The 24,803-nt window shown below is 41.6% G+C and overlaps 1 protein-coding gene across 1 annotated transcript in view; it reads left to right on the top strand.

Moving 5' to 3' along the window:
* The window catches only part of PKD2 (polycystin 2, transient receptor potential cation channel), a 149,107-nt gene that overhangs the window by 42,583 nt on the left and 81,721 nt on the right, over positions 1 to 24,803 (top strand). The window contains 5 exon segments of the mRNA XM_033959554.1: positions 2,649 to 2,899; positions 5,167 to 5,351; positions 5,354 to 5,390; positions 6,499 to 6,727; positions 16,943 to 17,113. Of these exon segments, the coding sequence (XP_033815445.1) occupies positions 2,649 to 2,899; positions 5,167 to 5,351; positions 5,354 to 5,390; positions 6,499 to 6,727; positions 16,943 to 17,113 (873 nt within the window).

Raw genomic sequence — 24,803 nt, 5'->3', positions numbered from 1 at the left:
TAAGTATATTACTGGGCGTATAGAGGTGAAAGATGATCTTCAGTCTTACAGGGCCCTCGGTAACCAGAGGACACTCGCTGAAAATCAGGGGAGGGAAATGTCAGGGTGATGCTAGGAAGTACTTCTTCACTGAAAGGGTGGTAGATCATTGGAACGAGCTGCCTCAGCGGGTGATTGAGGCCAGCAGCGTGTTAGATTTCAAGAGAAAATGGGATATTCATGTGGGATCTCTAGGAGAGTAAGAATCAGGGAGTGGGTCATTGGTATGGGCAGACTCGATGGGCTATGGCCCTTTTCTGCCGTCAATTTCTATGTTTCTATGTTTCTAATTATGGAGAACTGGATTTTGAGAAATCAATGGATAGTAAAAACAGCCGGATTATGTCCTGCTGTGGCACTGAGGAAAGTGTTTCTCTGAAACATGGCCCATGTCGGGTCCTGTACTTCATGTAGAGAACCATCATTGAGATTTCCATAATTTTATTTATTTTTATTTTTAATAAAACAACCTGACACTTTGTACATCAATTCTGCAGTTTTTTCCTTTTTGTTTTTTCTTTGTATGTGGCGCAAAATGAGAAACATTCAGCCAAATCTTATGCAGTGTAGAGAGCCCCTGTGATCTGCATTGGCCCAATCTCCCTCATTCCTCCACCCCCTCCCCCTCCCAACCACCATACTTTGAAAGAGGCAGAAGCGACGTCCTTTTTGCTTCTATCTTGGCACTACTATCTTTCAAAATGGTGGCACCTGACCCCCCCCCCCATTCAGTACATTCTAAGATAAACCAAGCAAGGTCAGTCTGCCAAAGAAAGGATTTTTTTCCTCTTATTTGACAGAGCAGAGACTAACAAATAAGGGGGAAATAATTCTTTATATGGCAAACGGACCCTGCCTGGTACATCTTAGGATGCATTGTGCAGGGCCAGGTGCTGCCATTTTTTCAAGATGATAGCACCAAAGGCAGAAGCAAGTGAGCATTGTCAGGGAGGCCTGGAGAAAGTGTTGAAGGATAACCACTAAACACCAGGGCTTTTTTAAAGTCAGGGTTGGCTAGTCATGTGTGGAGGTGCCATTAAACAGCAGGAAAGTTGTTTAAGAAGGGATTGAGGCCTATACAGACCCTACAACTTTATTTTTCTTTCATGTCACTCTGCCTATCAGTGCCTAAGCCAATTACCACTTGGGACCTGACAGGAAGGGTGATAATCACAGTGATCTGAAGATCACTGCCATGTTTTATTAACATGGCAGTCATTTCCATGCTCATTGCTTACAGCATGTAACGGTATTTTGGGGTCTCTAATTTTGCAACAGAAGCCATGCACTGTGCCGGCTTTACCGCAAGACTTTCTGCACTGGCCCCAGCAACTGCAGAGCCTATCTGCTATCTTTTGGGGGTGCGCTTAGCACCTTCCCATACTGCTAACAGACACATTTAACCTGGATGCACTTCATTGTCTCCTATTGAAGTGGCATTAAATACTCCATGTTATCTGCTTTTAAGTTTTTGTCTATAGGTCTCTTCTCTACCCAGTTAAGCTATCAAAGTTAATATTCAGTATGGTATAGCACATTAAATATAAACTATAGCCCCTGCCCATTCCCCATCCTTTTCCATGTTTGTTAGTTAATTTAAGAATTAGCATGTACTGTGTTAAGAAACTGTTTTAGCTGTTAGTGTATGCTAATTCCTACATTAGCTACCTAATGCACTTTAGTTACTAGGGGCTCTAAATTTCTAGAGTTTAGTTCCTGCCATTCTGGTATGGTGTAGTGTGCCCTGTTCTGTGGGCTTTGGCGTCTGGATGTAGTGAATGACATGGGGACAAATTTGTCTCCATCCCTGCAGGAACTCAATTTCCCTGTCCCTGCGAGTTTTGTCACTATCTCTGCCCCATTACTATAAGCTCTGCCTTAACCGCACAAGCCTCGAACACTTATGATTTTAAAGTGTTTGAGGCTTGTGCAGATGAGGACAGAACTTGCAGTGGTGAGGCAGGAACAGGAAAAGACCCCACCAGAATGGGAAAATGAGTTCCCGTGGGGACAGGGAAAAAATTGTCCCCATGTTATTATCTATCTGGAGCCTTCTCATATATCGAAATTAAGATGTGAAATTTCTAGACACAGTAGGAATTAAAGTAAGCATCCAATTTATTTTCCTATGGAAAATATATACTTTCCTGAGAAAAGGCAAAAGAATAAGTCATGGAAGACTTATCGTTTTTTGTTTATTGTTGGGGTTTTTTTTTTTGGGGGGGGGAGGAGGAGGAGTGGTTATACAAGTTCCAGAAAGGTAAACCTGAGAGATCTCTAACAGTTTAGAGGCATCTGTAATTATGGATGTTTCCCTTTAAGTTAAATATGGCATACTTGAAGGCTTCCTACAGCTGTGGTGTATCAGGATGCACATTGTAACTGCGTAAGTTTTTGTTTAGGTACAGCGGCCCTGGTTTATGCTGCTTTAGATACTGAAAAGCAACTCTAAAAAAAAGTTTTGCTAAATTAAAAACTATTAGTACTAGAAAAATTTTGAGAAGAAACCCTCAAGTTGCTTTAAATATATCTGCAGCTGTCACAGTTGGAAGAATAGGTAGATTCTGCAGCCCTAAGAGCAGGCTCTTATTTTTTTTCTTTTTTTGTAGTTTTTGGAGAGCCCTTTGTTGGATGGTCTTTACTGGGACATGTGGTACAACAACAAGAGCATGGCAGAAAACAAAAGTTTTATTTACTACGAGAGCCTGCTTCTAGGTGTGCCTCGTCTCCGGCAGCTGAAAGTGAGAAATGGCTCATGTACTGTCCCTGAAGATTTGAAAGATGAAATCCAAGAGTGTTACGATGTCTATTCTGTCAGTAATGAAGATAGAGCTCCATTTGGACCAGGGAACGGAACTGCGTATGTAATGCTTCATTATTTGCAGCAGTCTTTAGCTAGCATGTCTGCTTTTATCTGAAGTCTCTAGGCAAGTCTTTTAAATAGTTGCCAGGTGCCTCTATTTTGTAAGTTTTCTTTTTCAAGAAAGTTTTTGTTTTACCCTGTCCATGTATGGACTTAGTTTTGATTTTCCTTAGACCAGTGAGACTACACATGCATGTTGCAAAGCCAGTAGTAAAGACAAAATCCATTTTAGAAGTTTGTGACTTTTTTCAGATCTAGGAACTAGTTGAAAAACTTGGGCGCCAACAGCTGAGGCATCTGTCACCTGCACATCCTCACTAAAGTTGAAGGGTAGGATGGCACATTGTGTTCCCCTCTAAGGTCTGCTTTTATCCCATTCTGTGTGTCTGGAGAAATAAAGCTTGGTAAATCAATCCTTCTGTTTCCTCCTTCTCCCCTCCCTCCCCAAGCATGCTAGCTGTATCTAAGTTGATTGCCTCTTTGCTTCATTCTTTGCTGTAATCCATGCTTATCCGTATAAATATTTGCTATCAATAGCCCTTGTCTTTTAATCTCATATACATGCTACATCACCTTCATTCCAACTGGTTGTCTTAGCACCTCACCCCCTTTGCCTTTCAGCCCCCTCCATTTTGCTTATGTTACCGCTGCAGTCCTCGGAACAGCTTTGCTTTCTGCTTCTGCATTGAGAAGCTCTGTATTGATGAGCCATGTGATGTTCAAACTCCCGTGCTAGTTTTATACAATTTGAGACTGTAAGATCAGCACAAGAGTTCAGGCACCACACTACTCAAACTCACTGAGAACCATACCATGCCAGACTGGGAAGGCACAGCTGTTATGGCATTCAGAATGGGCAAGAAAGTTTAGGTGCAATGAACAATTTCCTGTGCCTGGAGTTTTTAAAGCCTAAGTTAAGAACATAAGCGGGACTATGTTGGGTCATACCAGGTATCCTTGCATCTTTTCTCCAGTGGCCATGGGAGTTATTAGAGTGTTACCAGATTCCAGAATAAATCCATTTTTGTTTATTGCCAAGAGCAAGCAGTGACTTCTCTCAAGTCTACCTGCTCATAATTGTTTATGGCCTTTTCCTTTAGGAACTTGTCTGAGCTTCTCATAACCCCAGCTATACTAGATGAACCACATTCTCTAGCAAAAAAAATCCACTGCTTGATTGTGTGTTTAATCATTCTCCATGACAAATGGCCAAATTGCAGTTTGTCTAATGGACAATTGCATCTAACAGCCTTTCTTCTAAAGTACACGATGCCCTAAAAAACAGTTGGTCTAAAATCAAACACGCAAGCAGAAATAACACACATAAGTTCTCAAGAATTAATTACATTTGTGATGTCAGTTCCAGATTAACATCGTAAAAGTATACAACAGCTAATTAAAATTTTAAATTGTCTATGCCATGCATGAAATCTAAAGTGTTATAGGAGGGTCTTCGAGCACATATGAAAAGGATCCAATCTTCATGGCATTTTTGAAATCATTTTTCAGGTGGGTTGTTTTTTTGTGTGTTGCTCACTTGTATAATACACTCATGAGGTCTGGCTTTCCAACTCTTGTTGCTCTTGCTATTCTGTAATTAATTTAAAGACACCAACATGAGCATGACCAACTATTACTTTTGAGTTTTCAGTGCCATGTTTCAGTTGTATTCTCTGTACCCATCCACGAATATAATTTCCATACAACCATTGGATGAGGTCATCTTTTACTGCAGGAGATTATTGTATCAGCTCAAGTCAAGCTGGTATAATTTTAGAAATGCCAGTGCCATGAACTGCCAAATTTTGATGCCAAAATCCTCTTTGATTGCGAATTTATTTGCAAGTATCAAGTCACTGTATCTACCTGTAGATGGTTTGCCCAGATAAAAAAACCAATCATGAGTTATTTCTGGGAATTTTTCCCCAGAAGCTTACATGGACGCCCAGGAAAAGAATCTAGATGTTATCATTGATGATACGTTGACACCCTCTCCAGGTCTTTTTGCTTTCTTACTAGCAAGAATTACTCCTTACTGATTTTAAATGCACAGTAATTCCTCTACTGTATAATTAATTATTCACCTGTCCCCCACATCAACTCATAGCATATATACAAACCCTTTGTGTATATATAGCTCCTTCTAGCCTATTTGATATCAAAGAGCCATTTCTATATAACTAGTAGGACATTATGTGAAGGAGGTATTTACTGTTTTCTGATATTGCAGTGAGTAATTTGAATGTCTGTTCTTGTAAAAACAGCTGGACATATACCGAAGAAAAAGATTTGAATGGAAGCAGCCACTGGGGTTTCATTGCCACCTACAGTGGAGCTGGCTATTACTTGGATCTGTCAAGGACAAGAGAGGAGTCTGCTAGCCAGATCAGTACCCTGAAGAAAAATCTATGGCTGGACAGAGGGACCAGAGCAGCCTTCATTGATTTCTCGTATACAATGCAAACATCAACCTTTTTTGCATTGTCAGGTAATGGGATCTCTGTTAGCGGACTGGCTGGATTCAAAGTATATATTCTATGGCAGTCAACCTTTCCCAGGCAGAGGAGGCTAAAGGTTTTCTCATATTCAATGCTGGGAAGCGAATAGTAGGGACAACATTTTGACCATAATTTGTCTTCTAGCTAGCCAAATATTAAACCTCTCATTTTGTGGCACCGCTTTTAGCCCCACCAAATTCTGGAAGCTCCAGCTAGGCCTGAATGTTTTTTGGTGGAGGGGCAGGGGGATACTTAAAGATAACAGGTTATCTACAGAGTTCAACAGCACACAGTGAGCATATAGTGTGTTCACATTTATTGCAAAATTAATTGGTTTCAGGGATTCACTGTATCAGGTCAACAACGTTTGTTTCAGATTTGTTATAAAAATGCATCAGAATGGATTTTGCAGCATTGCTAGATAGAGCTGCCCGTTTTCGGGAAAATTAATTTTTTTTTCTTTTAATGGAGTATTTTCAGAAACTAACTATTAAACTAAACCTTAGGTTTGTATACCGCACCATCTCCACAAGCGTAGAGCTCGACACGGTTTACAGGGTTAGGTTGAAAAGGGTTATAGGAAAGGAGCTAGGAAGATAAAGAGGGACAGGGTACCAAAGAGCGGGAGGTGTTAGATTTTTGAAAAGAGCCAAATTTTCAGATGTTTGCGGAAGGATTGGAGGGAGCTTGAAATTCTGAGCGGGGATGTGAGGTTGTTCCAGAGTTCTGTGGCTCTAAAGGGGAGGGATGTTCCTAGTTTTCCTACGCGGGATATACCTTTTGCAGAGGGGAATGATAGTTTCAATTTTTGGGAGGATCTAGTGGAATTAGGGTTAGAGGAGTTCCAGAAGAGTGGGATAAGGTATGTGTGTTGAATTTGGTTTTGATGGTGATTTCTTAAGAACATTAGAATTGCCACTGCTGAGTCAGACCAGTGGTCCATCATGCCCAGCAGTCCGCTCACGCGGCTGCCCTCTGGTCTAAGACCAGCACCCTAACAGACTAGCCCTACCAGCGCACGTTCTTGTTCAGCAGAAACTTGTCTAACTTTGTCTTGAATCCTTGCTTAATAAAAATTTATATATCTGTTTGATTTAGATTATTAGTTGAGTTCCCTGCAACTGGTGGTGTGGTCCCATCCTGGCAGTTCCAGACTGTGAAGCTGATCCTCTACATGTCTACGTTTGATTTCTTCCTGATGGCCTGTCAGATCATATTTTGCTTCTTTGTCCTTTATTACATTATTGAGGAGATACTGGAAATCCGCATTCATCAGCTGGATTACTTCAGAAGTCTCTGGAACTGTCTCGATGTTATCATCATTGTGGTAAGTAGTCACTAAGAGGAGGGTCTCCTTCCATCACTCCTTGTTCCCCCAGAATTTTAAGGAAACCTATGTTTGCTGAAAGCAGGATGCAGAACTACTGATTATCAGCTCATGTTTGGCAAGTAATTACCAATGTAGTTTAGGTATTGTAGCTGGAATGTATGTTGTGAGGGGGACAGAAAATGCAGGCGGTCCCCCGGTTTAAGAACAAGTTCTGTTTCTTTAAACTGTTCTTGTTGAATTTGTAACTTGGATCTTTTATAGTACACAGTCTATAAAATCATTAAAGAACATTAAATATTATTTATTTAAAACATTTATAGCCTGCATATCCAAAATTTGTGCAGGTAACAGTAGCTTTTTAAGGTTTTATTAAAGAAACAGTCCTCAAAATAAAGTACTGTAGTTTAAATAGAAAGAGGAAATAAAAGGTTTACACTTTTGTTCTTCATCCGTCCCACTGTTCCCTCTACTACCACCACATCCAACATTTCTCCCTCTCATCTCTCTCTTCCCCATACATTTGTACCTCGCGCCTCTCTCACCAACATGTCCAATATTTCTCCCTCCCTGTGCCCAATAATTCACCACTTTCTTCATTTCCCCATTTCTCTTTCCCTCTCGCTTAGGCACCCATCCCAACAATTCTCCCATTCTATTCCCTCCCTACCTCTGCATCTCTTTCCCTCACTCCCTCTATTGTTCCAAGTCAGAGAGAAGGTTTCTGGGTTAGCTGAGGGCTGCGTGCAGGAGCCACTGCTTGCGGCTTTGCGAAGAGAAGTACATCTGGGAGGAGGCAGCTGGCCAAAGGAGATAAACACCCCCGCGGGGGGAGGCACAAATTTGAGATGCAGAACGGAGGGAAGGTCTACAAGGGGTGCGTTAGGACACGGAAGGTGGAGGGTCATGTTTGAACAGGAAAGGAGGAATAGGGCGTGTTGGCACAGGAAGGGAGAGGCAGGACCCCAGTTCGTAAGTTCAGGTACAACTGTTCTTCCGTCCCACAGAATTTAATTAAAAGGCTTCCGAGTTGAATTTCTTACTGTTGTATCAGTTCAGTAATGCACTATTGCTAGAGCATGGGAGAAAGGAAAGAGCTCAGGCAAAGATGTAAAAGATAGGGGACTGCAGCATAAAGGAGGGAAAGTGGGGGGGGGGAGAAGAATGTAGTGCAAAGACAGAGAAGGGGAGGGAGCCAGCAAAGCAAGAAGAGAAAATAAGCAAAGGATGGGATGAGATAAATAAGACAGAGGAGAGCAAAAACCGTAAATGGGCAAGGAATAAAAACAAACAGAAAGATAGAAAACGAAGGCAGATAAAGAATATGGCCTATACAGTCTGCCCATCAATATCATCTGTTATCCCTTATTGTTCCTTAGAAATCCAATGAAGTCAAGACTAATGCATAAAGCTTTGACTTTAACTTTCAAAGCACTATAAACAGGGCAACCAGAATATTTAGCTAATCTTTTGATCCATATAGACCAGGTAGAAATTTACTTTCCACTAATGGTCATCAATTATCCTTAACTTCAGTCAACTTAGTGAGATTACCTCTGCACGTTTTTACTTCTGTACCTTATCTATTGAATTCGTTGCAATTAGAATTACGTAGTGAACTCTCAATTTAGAAGTCTGTTAAAAACTTATCTTTTCGGATTCGCATACTCTTAATTGCTTTTCCAGTCAGGGGATATTTAATATCATATTGGTACAAACGTTGGGGGAGAGATTTGCAGTTGCTGCTTTTTATAATTGTATTTTAAGTTTTAAAATCTTTTTTTTCTATTTTTTATTTCAATTAGAATTTACTTTGTAATTTATTATTTTCTTTGTATTTTACTTTTCTATTGATTATGGAGTTCCTTTTTTTTTTTTTTTTTTGAGTACTATGTAAACCACTATGATGATATATCGAATAGCGGTCTATAAATATTAATAAACATAAACATTCTTGAATTCAGATAGTCTTCATCTCCACAACCTCCATTGGGAGGCTATTACTCCTGAGTTTGCCTCCTTTCACCTATATCCTATGCCCTCTTATTCCAGAGCTTCCTTTCAATTGAAAGAGATTTGCCTCCTATACATTTATGTAAGAATATTTAAATGTCTTTATTAGATATCCTCCTCCTCCTCCTGCAGGTCGCACCTCCATTTTGTCTGCAGCCTCAGGTGACCTTCCCCTGTATTGGAGAGACAGGGGCTGGTTTCTGCTGGGTCCTCTGCTTTGGCAGTGAGTCCCATTGGGCCGGCAGGGTTTTTTTCCCCCTGATTTTGTTTTCACCTTGTTCAAGGCTTATCTTCAGGCAGCCGGTGGCCCTGCTTCTGCTTTGGGGATCAGAAGAGGGGGTCCACTTTGGTTAGGCCCATCTAAGCGCCAGTTTCATCCCTGTCTCCTCCTCTCTCATCCAAGTGGCCAAGGGTCTCTTGCGACAATGATTTTTTTTATATGAAGAGCAGTTTTCTCTTGAGGACCTGGACCCTTTGGAAGACCTCCAGGATCCTCTCGGGGAGAATGGATGCCGCTAGCGGAAGTTTGGTGGTGAGGACGCGTCGGTGGTACGCTTCTTTCAGCAGGAAGAGCTCCAGGAGCTTATTCTTCAGGTCTCCTTGGTGTTGTGTTTCGAGGAAGATGTGAAAGAGCCCTCATGTGTAGTGGACCCTCTGCTTCGGGGGATCCGCTCAGAATCCCACTCTTTTTGTATGCATCAAGATATTCAGGATATTGTGCTTGTGGCAGTGGAAAGCGCCGGAGGCACCCTTTTGTTTTGCACGCTCTATGACTCACCTGTATCCCATCCTGGATGGGGATAGGGATACCTTGAAATCGCCAGTAATGGATGCGATGGTCTCGGACATCGTGAAATGGCATATGGTGCCCGTTGAGGGCAGCTCAGCCTTGAGGGATTCTGAGGAGCGTAGGTAGGTAGGAGTCCCTTCTTAAGCAGAATTTTGATATCACTGCCCTAGCAGTCCAGGTAGCAATGTGTCTGGTGGCTTGAGCTTGTTTTTGGTGGGTTGAGCTTGTCCTTGCCCATAAATCTGATGACATGTCCTTGGTGGGACAGAAAGAAGCCAAAATTGAGATGGGTGCTTCTTATCTCTGATGCCATCTATGACCTGTCTCGGGGTGGCCACTCGTTGTACCCTGTGGCTCCGGGCTTGGTCGGTGGATGCAGCCTCAAAATTTCCCTTTCGGGGGTCTTTTTTGTTTGGCGAGGATTTGGATAAGTTGGTTCAGACTTTAACGGACTCTAAGGTGCCCCATCTTCCTGAGGACCGTGCCCGCCTGTCTGTGCAGGATGGTGTTGCTCGGGGGTGTTTGTGTGATTTCCACAGATATCGCCCTGGTCAAGGGACAGTTACTTTTCCTGCCTCTGGATCTCCCTGGGGCCATTCTTTCAGCACATGCAGTCCTTTCGGGGGGGCCTGTGATTCCTCTGCCGGTTCCCCTATCGCCCTTCCTGCCCGATGACTCCTTGCCGGCTCCTCCCTTGGTTCTGATGGGCACTCAGTTGTGAGACTTTTACCAGGGATGGGCCACAATCACAATGGATCAGTGGGTCCTGAAGGTGATTTGGGATGGTTATACTCTGGAGTTTTCCCGCTCCTTGCCAGACCATTTTCTTGCTTCTCCTTGTCAGATGGCATGGAAGAAGCAGGCCTTTTTCCAGATGCTTCAAAGATTGCTAGATCTCAAAACAGTAGGACCAGTGTCTCCACAGGAGTGTGGCACTGGCTTGTATTCGATTTATTTCGTGATGCCCAAAAAAAGGGGACTTTTTGGCCCATCTTGGATTTAAAGGGGGTTAACAGGGCTCTGCAAGTTCCATCTTTTCGCATGGAGACCCAGATCTGTCATTCTGGTGCTTTAGCTGGGGGTGAATTCCTGACCTCACTCGATCTGACAGAGGCCTACTTGCATGTTCCAATTTGCGCCTCCCATCAGCGGTTTCTTTGCTTTGTGATCTTGGGAGGGCATTATCAGTTTTGTGCGCTCCCTTTTGGTCTGGCCACGGCTCCGCAGACTTTCACCAAGGTTATGGTGGTCATGGTAGCGGCCTTGCGCAAGGAAGGCTTCTAGTTCATCCTTATCTGGACAACTGGTTGATCCAAACAAAGTCATTTCAGGAGAGGTCCCACGTTATGGCTCGGGTTGTAGAGTTCCTGCAGTCACTGGAAATAGTAGTCAACCTATACAATAGTTGGTTGGCTCTGTCTCGGCCCTGGAGTGCCTTGGGGTTCTTTTTGACACCTGCTTGGTGAAGGTCTCCCTGCCAGGGGCCCAAGTGGTCAAGTTGTAGTCGCAGATTCACCTTCTGATGGCTTCCCGGTGTCCTCGGGCACAGGTTTTTCTCCAGGTCTTGAGGGTCGATGGCAGCTTCCTTGGACGTGGTTCGGTAGGCCCGGGTCACATACGCCCACTTCAGTATGCGCTGCTTCTCAGCGGTGGTTGCCCCAGGTGCACGATTTGGACTCTCCCATTCCTCTTCGGGGGTTAGTTAATCTGGTACAGGGAGTGAGTCTGGATCAGCCCCAGTGGACAGTGCTTCTCATAGATGCCAGTCTCCTTGGTTGGGGAGCAGGGCCTCGGTCGCTCGGCTCAGGGCAGCTGGTCTCCGGAGGAGGCATCTTAGTCAATCAAAGTTCTGGGGACCAGAGCCATCCAGCTGACGTTAGCAGGCAAGTCTGTTCAGGTTCTCTCGGTCAATGCCACAATGGTGGCTTACGTCAATCGTCAGGGGGGAACCAGAAGTCGTCTGGTGGCGCAGGAGGCTGCTCTGCTCATGGTTTGGGCAGAGACTGATCTTCTGGACATCTCGGCTTCCCACATAGCAGGAGTAGAGAATGTCCAGGCGGACTTCCTCAGTCATCATGTGCTAGATCCTGGAGAGTGGTGTATCTCGGTCCCGCAGCCTTCGAGTTGATTGTGCAGACTTGGGGTCAGCCGGTCATGGACCTGATGGCCACGAGGGTCAATGTCAAAGCGCCCTGGTTCTTCAGTCGGCACAGGGATGTTCAGGCCAAGGGGCTAGATGCTTTGGTACAGCCTTGGCTGGCGGTGGGCCTCCCGAACGTGTTTCCTCCGTGGCCGATGGTGGGCAGAGTCCTTCTTTGCATTGCTCAGCACCCCGGCCGCGTGATCCTGATGGCTCTGGACTGGCCAAGGCGCCAGTGGTAGTGGATCTGGTTCGTCTTCTCATGGCAGATCCTCTTCAGCTGCCCACCTTCTTACCCAGGGTCTCATTCCAATATTTGATCCAGGTCCCTTTTGTCTTACGGCTTGGCTCTTGAGAGGGAACACCTAGGTAAGAAAGGTTATTCAGATTTTTGGAAGTTTGATGCTTTGTATTTCATTGTGATTTTCAGTCTTCTTTTATCCTGTAAATCACATATAACTTCAAGGTTTTGTGGTGTATAAATAAAATTTTACGTTATTGTCTGAGCAGTCATTTTCAGTGCAGTGCAGTTTAAAGTAATCTTCTTGCTGTCATAGTTACTGATTTTAAAGATAAGCAAAATGCATGTTTTACTGATTTTACTTTTTAACTTTTTGTATGGAAAGTTAAGGGAAGTTAATACTTTATCTGAACAAATTCCAATTTTATACTATTCGTAGATTTCATAGATACTTACTTATCTTTTTGGTACATTTATATCACAAGTTCAGCAAGGTCCCTTTCCCATAGAAACATGTATTCATAATATTTTCGTACGACACGCAACATTCAGAAAAGGCTCAGACAGCTTAAACCTATTCACTTAAATCCTGTAGTTTTCTCTAGTTTCTCAGATATTTCCTGTGCTAATACCAACTCTAGATCAGTTAGAATCAAAGCCGTCGTAATTAATTATTGGATTACCAGTAAGCAACTTGCCTATCTTTTTTTGACAGAACCCTAGTTACTCTCAAATGATGATCCCATTATTGGAGATTTATTACCAACTGGTTATTAAATTCTTCCCCTTTGCAGAGAGAATAAGAGAGGAGGAGGGCTTGCTGCTGTTCTGCAGGACAATTTTGAATTCAGTATTCTGGAATCTAGAGCTACCAATTCCCTGGAGATACTGTCCTGCAGAATAAGTAGAAAAGATTTATTAGACTCCCTCTCCTTCATTCTGTTTTATGTTTCTCCAGGGAGTTGGTTGAAAGCAAAGAATGATTTCCAGGAATTTGTCTTGCATAATTCTACTTCCTCACCTTATAGTATTATATTTGGGGATATCAACTTACATTTAGAGGAAGCTACCACAGCCAAATTAGATCTTATCACTTTCTTGTCCTCTCTAGATTATATTATCCCTGTCTTCTCGCAGTCGCATGAAAAAGGCCACCATTTGGATTTATTTAGTGACCTTCTCTTCAAAGGGAGTCGCTTATTCAACCATTTCATTGATTGATGGTTCCTGAAGTCCAAATTTATGGTCTGGCCACTTTCTTATTTTAATTTTAGATGGAACCATAAATTGAAAAAACAACCATCAATGTTAAAAAGGGAAATAATTTCAAGGAAACAATTAGATCCTATTACTTTTTGGACAAGCTATGAGCAAACTCAAGGTCCAGATACTCCAAAAGATTTTGGCCTGCATTGGGAAAATACAAGCTTAACCATCTTAGACAGATTGGCCCCCCAAACAAAAACAATACCAAAAAATTGTTCTTGTAACTCCAAACATTAGTTCAATAATGATCTTTTTGCTTTAAAACGTACAGTGAGGAGATTAGAACGAATTTGGTTAAAATAAGGGAATCAAATTGACCGAGATACTTGGAGGAAAGTGGTACATTCTTATAAACAACTAATAAAGGAGAAACGCAAGGCATTTTATTCCTCAGAAATTAATATAACGGGTACTAATACCAAAGAACTATTTAAAATTGTTACCAATATCTTTGACACAAACTCTTTTTCTCTATCAGCGCATGTGGCTCTTCCAACTCTGTGACTTTAGCAAATTACTTTAGTCAAAAATTTGACACCTTACGAGCATCTTGTCCATTGGTTATAAGTAAAAATCAAGGTTCTTTGCTACCTCCAACAGAAATCTGTTATGTAAATTTAGAGTGGGGCACCTTTGCTAACCCAGATTGGAATGATTTTAGAAAACTCTACAGCAAGTATGTGAAATCATGTTGTCCTTTGGACCTGTGTCCCCCGACAGTTATGAAATTAGCTCCTGTAAAATTTCAACTAGATTTATTTACCTGGTTAACTCACTTGCTTAAAATTGTAACTTTCCATCATTTGGTGGCCATATTAAGGGATCTATATCCTCAGTGGTTAATTTTAGGCTATTTTGTCTATCCCATTTTTTGTGAAAATTATGGAAGGCTTAGTATGCAGACAGTGGTTCAACTATCTAGAGCATTTCTCCATTTTGCATGGATCGCAATCAGGTTTTAGACCATTATATAGCACAGAGACAGTTTTGGCATCACTGATGGGTAATTTGTGCAATCTTTTTAGTAAGGGTATTAGTGCCCTAATTTACAATTGGATTTAAGTAGTGCTTTCAATCTCATTGACCATGACAAAGTACTAGAATGTTTGGATGCTATAGGTGTGCATGGTCAGGTCTTTAAATGGTTTGAAGGTTTCCTAAAGTCTCAAACGTATCAATAACAACAGCTTTCCAAAAGTTGGAGCATCCCTTGTGGCGTACCTCAGGAGTCTCCACTGTCACCTTTACTTTTTAGTATCTATTTAGCTTCCATGGGAAATAGACTATCCAACTTTAAGATCAAACTATTTCGCTATGCAGATAACATCACTGTATTAATCCCTATATCTACTTCTTTTTCTCAAATCATTCAAACTGTTGTAGAGATTCTATTGGCAATTGAATCTTGGATGGCAGAATTTAAATTGAAAATTCATACAGATAAGACCAAATTTTTCTTTGCATCTCTGAATTTGAAGGAAGATGCTTCATCCATTGTTCAAATGCTATAATATACATTGTTCAACCAACTATAAAGATATTTGGAGTAATCCTTGATCAAAATCTTACTATGAAAAATCAGGTTGACTCAATGGTCTGAAAGGGCTTCTATGTGTTGTGGAAACTAAGAATCATTAGAGCACTTTTTGGGCTTGGGAGCTACTTTTAAAATGACCAAGTCAAAATGATCTACCAACAATAAAATTTTTAAAAAACACAAAGCACAATGTACGCAGAGAAAATGTTAATTATCATTTACATTCCGGTTTTTTTTCAAAGAGGTCAAGGCAGATGACTATGCACTGTCACCTCAGTAACAACCATATAAAAATAGACAAATATACCCCCCTCCTTTTTATTAAACCGCAATAGCATTTTTTTAGCATAGGGAGCTGCGCTGAATGCCCTGCGCTGCTCTCGACGCTCATAGGCTCCCTGCGCTAAAAAACGTTATTACAGTTTAGTAAAAGAGGGCCATAGTGCAAAATATAGAGAGCAGATATAAATTCTCAAACGGACACATTTTGATCACTAAATTGAAAATAAAATCATTTTTCCTACCTTTGTTGTCTGGTGATTTCATGAGTCTCTGGATGCACTTTCTTCTTCTGACTGTGTAGCCAATATTTCTTCCCTTCTTTCAGCCTATTGTATTCTTCCTCTCCTCCAGACCTCACTCCCTCCCCCAGCTTTTTCTTCCTCTCTTCCTGCCCTTCCCCTTTTTTCTTTCTTTCTCTCTCTTCTCTTCTCTTTCTTTTCTTTCTCTTTCTTTCTTTCTTCTCTCTCTTTCTTTTTCTTTTTCTCTTTCTCTCTCTTTCTTTTTTCTCTCTTTCTCTCTCTTTTTCTTTCTTCTCTCTTTCTCTCTCTTTCTTTTCCCCTCTTTTTCTCTCTCTTCTTTCTTCTTTCTTTCTCTCTTCTCTGTTCTCTCTTTCTTTCTTTCTTTCTTTCTTTCTTTCTTTCTCTCTCTTTCTTTTTTTTTTTTCTCTCTTTCTTTCTTTCTTTCTCTTTCTTCTTTCTTCTTTCTTTCTTTTCTTTCTTTCTCTCTTTCTTTCTCTCTTTCTTTCTCTTCTCTCTTCTCTCTCTCTCTCTTCTTTTTCTCTTTCTCTCTCTTTCCTCTTTCTTTCTCTCTTTCTCTCTCTCTCTCTTTCTTTCTCTCTCTCTCCATGCCCCTTTCTTTCTCCCTGCCCCTTTCTTTCTTTCTGTCTCCATGTCCCCCCTTTTTTTCTTTCTGTTTCCCTTCTTTCTTTCTGTCTCACTGCCTGCCCCCTTTCTCCTTGCCCTCCCCCAAGCCACTGCTGCCGCCATTGGGGAACAGGCCCCCAAGCCACCGCCGCCTCAACTCCCCTGCAGAAGTGTCTGGCCGACCAGCATTCCTCTCCCCAATGTCAATTCTGATGTCGGAGAGGAAGTTTGGCCAGCTAGGCAGCGATTGGCTGGCCTGGAACTTCTCTCTGACAGCAGAATTAACGTCGGGGAGAGGAAGGCTGATCAGCCCGGTAGATCGCGAAGGCAACGCAAGTCTATCCCGGGCTCCGTGATCGACTCGCTTTGCCTTTGCGATCTACCGGTCATTGCGGTCGACTTATTGGGCACCTCTGCATTAGAGCATATTTCAGTATAAATTCCTTTCGATTGTTAGTACAATCATTGGTTCTTAGCCAACTTGATTATTGCAATATTGTTCACTTTGCTGGAGCCAAAAAAAATCTCCAAAGACTCCATATACAGAATGCAGCGGTTAGATTGATGACTTAAAGAAGTATGATTATGCTACCTTTTTTTATCGTCAATTGCATTGGTTGCTGGCTGAGGCGTGGATTAAGTTTAAGTTTGGATATGTTTGTTTTAAGACATTGACAGGTCTCATCCCAGAATATCTTATGGAATCTTTTATCATCACTTACATTCTAGGAAATCTCATGCGCTATTCTCTTTTCCATCTGCAAAGGGTTGTAAATTTAAAAAGTTCCAGGAGCGTCTGTTGTCTTTTCAAGCGGCTTTATGGGCTAAGGATCTGAATTATGTTTTTACATCTTCCAACTTTCTACCAACAATTTTGATATGCTTTAAAAACGCATCTTTTTATAGAATCTTTTGGAAGTTAGATCTTCGTTGCTGTATTCACCTGTATTCTGTATCGTTTGTGAACCGCATAGAACTTAGCGGTATTTACAGTATAGAAGTGAGTTTTATGTTATGTTAAGATAAGCAGAATGAATATGAAAATGAGCATTACAATTGTTGAAATGTCCTTTTGGCCCTCAGCTGTCTGTTGTAGCTATTGGGATTTACATATACAAAGCATCAGCCATGGATGGGCTGCTGAAGAGATTGCTGGAAGATCAGAATACTTTTCCCAACTTTGAGACTCTGGCATACTGGCAGATTCAGTTCAACAACGTGGCTGCAGTTACTGTGTTCTTTGCCTGGGTTAAGGTACTGATTCTTTTTGAGTTGATTTTATACTGTGAACAAAAGCAATAGCCAGAGCCCTGTTCTGAGGATGTAGTAAAGCAAATGAAGTGCATGTTTCTAATGAGATAAAGGAGGATTTCTATACAAAGAGCTTTTTTGGTGTTAGTTTTACTCTTCAGCCTCCTAAATGGCACATTATAAAAAATAAACAAAACACAGCAGAGGAAATGTAGAGCACACAATGGTCTAATGGCATACAGCTTGAGGAGTTTATTGGATCAAAAAATGACTCGACACATGTTTTGGCCACTAGGCCTGCATTAGGAGTCAAAATTTTTTTTAAATAAAAGTATAAATAATACATACATAAAAAGCTATATACATAACAATATCCATAGAAAACAAAATTCATTAACAATATAAAATAACCAGAAACTGCAAATATATTGTGTAGTATAAATTATAAAATCTAACATATGTGAAATATTAATTATAAAAACAGACAAGGGGACAGATTCTTCAGACTGACGGGGACAAGAAAAACTAGAGGACACCCAAACAAATTGAAGGGGGACAGGTTCAGAACTAATGCTAGGAAGTTCTTCTTCACTCAGAGGGTGGTAGACACCTGGAATGCGCTTCCAGAGGAGGTGGTAGAGCAGAGTACGATTTTGGGTTTCAAAATGGGATTGGACGAGTTCCTGAAGGAAAAGGGGTAGGGTACAATTAGAGGGTTACTATATAGTACAAAACGATTTAAAGTAATAGATCGCTTACAGGACATTGACCTGCGGGGCCGCCGCGGGAGCGGACAGCTGGGCATGATGGACCTATGGTCTGACTCAGCAGAGGCAATGCTTATGTTCTTATATAAAGGACTATATATGCATATACACTGTGAACTGAAAAAAAAACCCCACCAAAGTGTTTTTTGTCCTATTTTCCACAGAACTCAGCTGATTTTTATGAAATTTAGTGTATCATATCCTGAATGAAGTTGATGTAAATATTTCCCACCATACCACAACACTACCTTGTGAAACTGAATTGTGAACTGATTAAAAACGCATCAAAAATGTTATGGCGTATCTTGCTGAAAAATTTAAAATCAAAAAGTGATGTTTAAATTAAGCAGATGTTCAAAGTGTGCTTCCTTCGCACAAAAGCATACCCTCAGCTTGTCAGCCACTGATCTATGGACTTGTCAATGATGCTCTGCTTCAGATCAGCCCAAACAGAGATGAGGCACTGTTTAAGGTCTTCATCGTCAGATATTGCTGTCTGGTAGACACTTTCCTGTATCAGCCCCCAGATCCGGTAGTCAACCTGCTTTAGGTCTGGTAATTTTGCAGGCCAGAGGTCTGGACCAATGAAGTCTGGGGCCTCCCAATGTAGCAGTTCTACGGTGTCCTTTGCCTGATGTGCTGGGGCATTGTCCTGTTGGAAGATAAAATAGTCTCCCGATGTGTGACAGATTGCTGGCAACAGCTTCTGAATCGAGAGGATGTCCTGGTAGTATGCACTGTTGATCTTAACCCCAGGATCGATGAAGAACAGATCTGTGAATCCGAGTTTCAAGATTGCGACCGACACCATGACTGATTGGCTTAAAGTTGGGCAGGTCAATAGTAGGCGTTTGTCATTAACCTCATGCTTCACTGTTGTTGAAACTATAGCCCTCCCACAATATCTTCTATGTTACAACTGTTCATTAACAAAAGTCTTCAGGCCCTCAGAGGTGCCACCAGATGCTCAATTATGTCTCATAGCAACTGGCTTTATGCCCCCTATCGTCATCGGGTCTCTTTAGTTTTTTTAAGTTTTTTTTGTGCAATGCTATGTTATCGTGTTAATTCAATAAATAATTGATAAAAGTTTGAACTTATCTTGGGTGGTTCAGCCAAGAGGGATAGAGTACTGCCAACATGTTTCACCCTATTCGGGTTTCCTCAGGACACAATCCCTACAATAAACATAACTTAAGTGCTCAATGCTTACTAAAATTCATTGCATCAACCAAAAACAACTAAACTATTGGCATACTCAGAACTGTATGTGCTCTATACGACGTGGCCACCCGAATGAATGATCTAAGATGGCCGCCCCTTAGGTCGCAACAGTACGCATTCTTCTACAAATAATTTTCATCTATAAGCCTACATACTAATTCACTGTTGTTGAAGGCACGTTCAGGCGATCATTCTGTGTGTTAATCTGTGGAGCTGCTGTAAATATCTTTTCATCTGTAAACCAGATGAAGCTGAAGCTGTGCTCCGGGTACTTGGTCAAAAGCTGCTTGCACCATTTTCAGGCGTGTGTCTTTGTTGTGTAAATTTAACTCTTGGACATGATGCTTTTTAAGACATTTTAATTTCAGATTGTCATGAATCATCCTAACCACAATTGTCTAGTTTATTCCTGCTTCTCTTGCTCTTTGACAAGTTGTTTGGTGTGTTTGTGGTGCATCCTCCTGGCTCAGTACAAGATCACGAACAAAATCAATGTGCTCTTGTTTGCAAATTGAGCATGGTCATCCACTGCCTGGTTTACGATCCACAGTGCCTGTTGCTCGGTTCTTGCATAGCCACAAGTGTTTTGTTCCAACTATCTGTGGAAACTTTCATCATTCGCCGACCACTGTTACCTTTTAGCAATACCAAGTTCTTTATCAGAATTCGATCTTCGGCAGTGAAAACCATTTTGATAAAGAGACTGTTTACAAATACCATCTTCTGTGCGTATCCTATAGCAACAATTCATTTTCACAAGGCAGTGATGTGGTGCAGTGGGAAATATTTACAACATTTTACAATTCACAAACTTCCATGGAAGATAACGACAAAAAAACCCATTTTGGTGTGGGGTTTTTTCGGTTCACAGTGTAGAGTCTTCTATCTTGAACTGATGTGTCACCTACAGTATTTATTTATTTAAAACATTTATACACTGCACTATCTTACAATTCTAGATGGTGTACAATGAATGTTTAATGCGTGTATTGAAAATGTGTTCCATATATCACATAAATGGAAGGGATTTAAACATTTGAGATATTGAGAGAACTGTTTTTCTATATTAGAAGCTATTGCTTATTGTAAGAAGATTACACTATATGATCACTTATTTTAGTGCCCCACTTTACATTGCATTGTAGAGATCAGACCTGATAGCTATTAATTATTTCTATAGCGCTTCTAGACGTATGCAGCGCTGTACAGAGCCACAAAGAAGAAAGCAGTCCTTCTCGAAAGAGCTTATAATCTAAACAGCCAAGACAGACAAACAGGATGTCATGGATACAGTTAAGGGGAACGGTTAATCAGCTGGCTGGGTTGGAGGGCAGAGGAGTAGGGTTAAGGCTATTGAAGGATTGAAGGCTATATCAAAAGGTGGGTGTATCCTAACTTGTTTTACAAAGAGTAGGGTCTTTTTTTTTTCTTTCAAATATTCTGTTTATAAATGGAGATAATAAAGACCAACAATTTCCCACTTTAGTGAAAAAGTGCATACACAATACACTATATAGCTATTACTGGAAAGGCCTCAGTCACGGAGCCTACGCAAGTCATAGACACCGACCCCAAAGATCCGTGTAGTTTTCCAGCTCCTTAGCTCCAATCATTGGCCATATTCCAGTCATTAAATTACTTATTCTAAACACTTTATATTATTTTTTCTTCTTTTTTTCTTTTTATCAATAACTTAATCTAAAAAGGTCACTATCTAAAAAAATTTTTTTTAATATAATTTTGCAGTCTTCTATATATGATGCACCAATTCAACGTTGCGAGACTTATGTTTTAACATTCTCAGTTACAGTAATGTCATTAGTATTTTTCAATGAAATTACTTAGCTTTGTATTAGTATTCATATCGTTTGCATTCAGCGCTATGTTTCAAATCTTGCCAACATGGCCAGCGTTTCGTGGAGTATTGTTCAAAACCACTGCCTCAGGACCAACTTATGAAACAAGCTTCTGAAAATAAAATACAAAATCAGTAAAGGATATTTCTTATCATATTCAGGATTATATTGAAGAAGTTCTTACTTACTATGTTGTACAAATCCAAAAACAGTCTCCAAATAATAGACAAAATGGCGACAGCCTCATTTTAAAGAGTTTTAACAGCGTACTGACGTCAGTGCAGATATCACATTTCATTAAAGATACAGATAACAAAAAACCCCCAAAGGTGCTAACACTCCCCATATATTCTGCAACCTTTTATGGGAAACAATTCAAAGAGGATAATATACTAAGGAATCTAATGGGTAACTCAGTAAAAATGTTGCCACTCCATTTGTTTATTCAAGCCGCTTGGGTACAGGGTCTGCAGACGACTGATCCATCGTTGCTCATGTTGTGCTAAAATCCGACGAAAATTACCTCCTCTTATGTCAGGTCTGACTATTTCTATAATGACCGCCCGTAAGGAGTCAAAACTATGTTTCATCTCAATACAGTGTTTGGCCAGTGGGCACCCATGTTGTGGTTCTTGATATTACTTTTATGTTCAGTCAAACGGATATTGAATTTACGTGAAGTTTGTCCCACGTAAATAAGCTCACAGGGGCATCTCAATATATATACAACACCCTGCGTTTTACAATTGGATTTATGGTTTAGAGTGTATTCTTTGTTATCTTTTGGATTCTTAAATATCCTAGTGCACTCCATTAGGGTGCACATTTGACAACTCCCACACATTTGATGCCCTAGTTCAGGGGTCTGCAACCTTTAAGACATAAAGAGCCACTTGGACCCGTTTTCGAAAAGAAAAAAAAACTTGGAGCCGCAAAACCATTATAAAACAAATCTAACACTGCATATATTGTTTCTTATCTTAATGCTATATACAGGATCACTAAATTGAAAATAAAATCATTTTTCCTACCTTTGCTATTTGGTGATTTCATGAGTCTCTGGTTGCACTTTCTTCTTCTGACTGTGCATCCAATCTTTCTTCCTTTCTTTCAGCCTCCTGTATGTTTCCTCTCCTCCAGACCTCATTCTCTCCCCCAACTTTTTCTTTCTGTCTCCCTGTTCCCCCTTCTTTCTGTCTCCGTGCCCTCCCCCAAGCCACTCGGTTTGCTGCCACCGCAATCGGGGAACAGCCCCCAAGCCACCGCCGTCCCAAGCTTTCCCTGCAGAAGTGTTGCGCTGACCAGCATTCCGCTCCCTGACGTCAATTCTGACGTAGGAGAGGAAGTTCCGGGCCAACAAGGCATTTCTCCTCATTCCATCCAGCCTGAGCCCCATCTCTCCTTGATCTAGCATTTCCCTTCTGTGTCTGTCAGAATTACCATTCCACCTATTTTCCAACATCACCCTTCTTTGTGTCCATCTCACCTATATCCCTATCTCACCACTTTTTCAGAATCTTCATTTGTCTCTGTCCTTATCTTTACGCCATGTTCACCATTTGCCCTTTCAATGTCTTTATCTCCCCCCACACACTTTTTCAGCATTACTTTTATGTCTCTATTTCACCTCCTCTTCATGTCCCCTCTGTATCTCTATCCTTATTCAGTAGGTCCTGCTTACCCTTTCTCTTCTTTGTGTCACTATCTCCATTTTCAGCTTTCCCCCCCTTTTCCTTTGTTACTGCACCCTGTAGCCAGAATCTTTCCACCCTCCCTCCACTCAGGCCCAGCCCTGTATGAAATATTTCCTTTTGTTTCCCTCCCTCTCTCTTTCTCTTCTGCTCCCTCACCCACGAGTCCTGCATCTGGCCCTCTCCCTTCTACCTGCACCTGGCAACACCCCACTGCTCCGCGGCTCTCTTCAGCAACTCGTCAGCAGCGGTGATCAAGACAAGCTGCCGACATCGAGGCCTTCCCTCTACGAGTCCCGCCTTTGTGGAAAAAGGAAGTTGAAACTAGCGGGACTCGCAGAGGGTAGGCCCCGACGTCAGAAGCTTGTGTCGATCGCTGCTGCTGAGTTGCCGAAGAGAGCCGCGGAGCAGGGGATGTGGCCGGAAGCAGGTAGAAGGGAGAGGGATAGGAAGGCTGTAGATCTCCGGAGCATGACACCGACCCCGGCCAGGATGATTTCTTTTTCAGGCGTGCACCTTACAAGTCCAGCGTCGCGGCGGGAAATAGCCATGCTGAGCAGTGAGCTCAGCACTACACAGATGAAAGCCTTGCTTGCTGATTGGTCCGGCGGCACGGCGGGGCGGGGCCGCCGGACCAATCAGCAAGCAAGGCTTTCATCTGTGTATGTGCTGAGCTCACTGCTCAGCATGGCTATTTCCCGCCGCGACGCCGGACTTGTAAGCTGCATGCCTGCGTGACACACTACCGGAGCCGCAGCAAAGGTGGAAAAGAGCCGCATGCGGCTCTGGAGCCGCAGGTTGCCGACCCCCGCCCTAGTTCTTCATATGTCCTGCTATCTGAGGTGTCTCTAAGAATCGAAGGACAAAGTATTTCCTTAAGATTTCGATTGCAGCAATAGGCTATTCTCAAGGAGTAGTCTTTGAAAGTTCCCGCTATTTTTAGTATTTCCCAATGTTTCTCAATGTTTGGGCAATCTGGTAACTGTTATTCAAAAAGGTCAGTATGCATGTCATAATTTTCTCATGTGTAGCAGAATTATCCTTGGTTTTAGAGTTTAGAAGATGTTCCCGATGATTGTAGTATGCCCTCCTATATGCAATATTTACAGTCTTTAGTGGATAGCCGCGTTGTAATAATTTTTCTTTCAGACAATTCGCTTGAGTCCTGAATTCAGTGTCTGAGGTACAAATTCTTCTGATCCTAAGGAATTGAGAAAAAGGAAGACTCTTTTTTAAGGAACCAGGATGGGCACTAGAGAAATGTAACACAGAGTTACAGTCAGTGGGTTTTGTATAAACCCTTGTTTGAAACTCATTCTCGACTATAGTTATCCACACATCCAGAAATGAAATTTCAATCTTGCTAAAGGTATATGTGAATTTTACTTTGGGATGACAATTATTAATATAATGCAGGAAGGTCATCAGTTCTTCCAGACCTCCATTCCAAATAAGAAAAATGTCATCAATATACCTAGTCCACAATTTCACCTGCTTGAAAAATTGAGAAGAGTATATCCATTGTTGTTCCATTGGATAATTTTGAACAACTCTGTGTTACATTTCTCTAGTGCCCATCCTGGTTCCTTAAAAAAGAGTCTTCCTTTTCTCAATTCTTTAGGATCAGAAGAATTTGTACCTCAGACACTGAATTCAGGACTCAAGCGAATTGTCTGAAAGAAAAATTCTTACAACACGGCTATCCACTAAAGACTGTAAATATTGCATATAGGAGGGCATACTACAATCATCGGGAACATCTTCTAAACTCTAAAACCAAGGATAATTCTGCTACACATGAGAAAATTATGACATGCATACTGACCTTTTCGAATAACAGTTACCAGATTGCCCAAACATTGAGAAAACATTGGGAAATACTAAAAATAGCGGGAACTTTCAAAGACTACTCCTTGAGAATAGCCTATCGCCGCAATCGAAATCTTAAGGAAATACTTTGTCCTTCGATTCTTAGAGACACCTCAGATAGCAGGACTAGAGAATGACACGGGGAAAAAATCTGTCCCCGTCACCGGCCCACCATCCTCTGCACCGCCCTTCACCGCCGTTCCCTTCACCGCCCCGTCACCGTCACCGCCATCCCATTCACCGCCCCGTCACCGTCCCCGCTGCATCCATATAAGCCTTAGTACTG

This window comes from Geotrypetes seraphini, chromosome 1, assembly GCF_902459505.1.
Source record: "Geotrypetes seraphini chromosome 1, aGeoSer1.1, whole genome shotgun sequence".
NCBI lineage: Eukaryota > Metazoa > Chordata > Amphibia > Gymnophiona > Dermophiidae > Geotrypetes > Geotrypetes seraphini.
Note: the sequence above shows the minus strand (reverse complement) of the source record. Positions and strands in the feature narration are given on the sequence as shown.